This window comes from Hipposideros armiger, unplaced genomic scaffold, assembly GCF_001890085.2.
Source record: "Hipposideros armiger isolate ML-2016 unplaced genomic scaffold, ASM189008v1 scaffold_1111, whole genome shotgun sequence".
NCBI classification, from domain to species: domain Eukaryota; kingdom Metazoa; phylum Chordata; class Mammalia; order Chiroptera; family Hipposideridae; genus Hipposideros; species Hipposideros armiger.
The window spans coordinates 247199-249998 of NW_017732461.1; the positions used below are offsets into that span (position 1 = coordinate 247199).

Here is a 2800-nt window from a genome sequence, read left to right on the forward strand (position 1 = left end):
AGTGTTTATGTGTTTACTAGTCTTCATGTCAGTACAAGATTGTAAATTCCTCAAGGGCCAGAATTATGTATTGAATTTTAAAAGCTTTGAACAGGTGTCTGCCAATTTACTGGGTGATAGGGAAATGATGATGAAGAAGATGAGACCCCCTCCTCAAAGAGATCACATGTTTGGACAAATGAATGTAGAGTGGAGACAAAAATACTTACTGCAGAATACATGACAAGTTTTCTCTGGTTCCATGGATGAGTTGCGCTCTTCATGTGATTGAGGATTTCACTGACCAGGACACCTTAAAAAAGATGAATCAGCAATGGAGGTGAACCACCGTGGGCACATATTTTAGTTCATAAGCTTTTAGTTAATTCATACTTAGCGATTCTCTCTGTTATGATTCTCAAGACTTAAGAAGAGAGGGAAAGAACTAATTTTGGTTGAGCATCTGCTGTGTGTTGGTAGTGTGATTTATATACATTATTTTACTGAATCCTGACTTCTAGTCCCCATTTATAGGTGAGGAAACTAAGGCCCAGAGACATTCAGTGACTCACACAGCTGCAGAAGGAGAGCTGGACTGGCATGCCAGTACTCTACCATACCAGATTTTGTTAAAAGCTCAAGTTAGGAGGCTGGGGGACTTGGAAAGAACCTCAGATGGCTTTTTCTTAGGCAGCTGTTAGCCAGCGCTCTTTTCCAGGAAAGCCTGAAATGACAGCGTGGCATGTAACTTCTCTGTCTACACCTCTCTTGCTCCCACTTTCTGGCTGTCAGACCTGTGGGAGACTATGAGAGAAAGCAGCTCTCTGGATGCCTGGACACATCACGGACTATTTTCTGGGGATAGTTTCTGCAGGTTCCCCTGGGTGTCCCTGCTAGGGGGGCATCCAGCATCTTCAGCTTTCACGTGTCTTCAGGAGATGAGCGCTCCTGCCCTTCACATTTGCTGCTCCTGAGGTGGTGGAAGGCGGATGCTCAGCTCAGCGTCTCCACCCTATGTGCAGACACTGAAGGCTGAGGGGTACCTTGCGGTGCCAGGTCCTGTTCTGGGGACATGTCGCCTCAGGGACTTCCATCAACATCACCTGAAGATCCCTTGTTGGTGGTCTCTCTATTATACATATGCTCTCTTGGCTTCAGGATGACCAATGTTTGGTTTTGTTTTTTGCAATGAGGAGGGCATTGATGTTAACAGACTGACTCTGTGGTCCACTCAGAAACACACACTGAGCAGCTACAATGGGCCAGATACTTTGCGAGGTGAATCAGATACGTTTCCTGTCCTGCAAAAGCTCATAAAAGAATTAAAAGAGACTGCAATAAGCACAATAAAGAATTAATTGAGGAGGAAGGTGACCTGCTTTCTGTAGATGCTGGGACTACCTTGACTAGGAATGGAAGAAGCTTGGTACATCTCCAATAGGTCTACATCTCTCTGCCCCAGGGAAAGTTGTCCTCAAGGAGCCCCTGCAGGACTTTAGCTTGATTTTCATGCCACATTTGAACTAAACTCTGTGGCCAAGTTTCTGGGAGTCATGACAGCCACCTTCAATCAGCAACCTGTCCTTCATCAAAGGTACCTTTGCAGCAGCCTTCAGTGTTGATAATGGAATATGATGATATCAGCTCTTGGTTCTGGGGTGATTTCCACCTTGTCACAGGAGAAACTAGGGTAACCATCATGACAATCTCCAGGCTCTGGTATGCCAGTAGTTATATTTTATAGGGTGCAAAATGGAGGCTCTGAGAGGTTCAGCAACTTGTCTAGGATTACACAACTGTGAGCAGAGGGGCTGAGCATCTCTGAACCCCGCACGTCCTACTTCAAAACCCTCGCTGTGAGTCATTAGGCCACACTGCAGTGTAAGCTAGCTTCTGAGTTCTCTGTTTCATCATTTATTAAGTTTGCATAAACCAGACAAAATGTCATTGATGGGAAAACACAAACGTCACTTCCTTCTTTCTGGGGTTATAAGAGGGATTGGCAAACTTTTTCTATAAAGGGTCAGATAGTAAATATTTTAGGCTTTGTGGGCCACATGGTTTGTCACAACTGTTCACTCTTGGGTCGAGAAGCACAAAGGCAGCCACAGACAAAACCTAAATGAATAAGTGTGGATGAGTGGCAATAGCGTTTTATTTACAAAAAATAGGCAGTGGGCTGGATTTGGACATCAAGGTATAGTTTGCCAACCGCTGGTCTAGAGCAAGAAGAGGTGCCCATTAATATGGATTATGGATACGACCAGCCATACATTCCTAACTGAGCTATAAGGATTTTCTTGGGGTGTGTTTTGTGTGTGTGTGTGTGTGTGTGTGTGTGTTTGTGGAAAGCGTAGGGGGAGGGTGTCACCCCTGAAACTGGCTGATAAAACAAAAGTTTTGGCAAAGGTCAAAAGATGCCGGTCAAAGTCCTGATGTTCCCGTATGACTCTGTGTCACCCAGACAATACATGTTTTCTTGGCAGAATTGTATCTAGCTGCTTCATTGTTCAATAAGCATGTAGTTGCCCAGCCAGATCTGAATAATAGGCTGAGCTTGTGTTTTGGCAGGAATCACTCAGAAAACAGTTTCCTAGCTTAACAATAGCACTGGACTTCCTCCAGAAACTAGGACAGGTGCATTCATAATATAGGATGGATGCCAGCCTTTAGAGTCCCAGACTGAGAGAACACCTCAGGGAAGGACTCTGATAGACAGAATCTACTTTAATACACTTACTAGGTGGGGAAACTGTGACCCAGGGAGGGGAAGTGACTTGTGTGAAATCCAATCTCTAGTAGCCAAGTTAAAAAAAAAAAA

The 2800-nt window shown here is 44.5% G+C and overlaps 1 protein-coding gene across 1 annotated transcript in view; it reads right to left on the reverse strand.

Annotated features, from left to right (window-relative positions):
• ACP3 (acid phosphatase 3) overlaps nt 1–2800 on the reverse strand; it is a 47763-nt gene that overhangs the window by 8189 nt on the left and 36774 nt on the right. The window contains exon 8 of the mRNA XM_019632252.1: nt 210–292. Coding sequence (XP_019487797.1) covers nt 210–292 — 83 coding nt within the window. The remainder of the gene's footprint in view (nt 1–209; nt 293–2800) is intronic.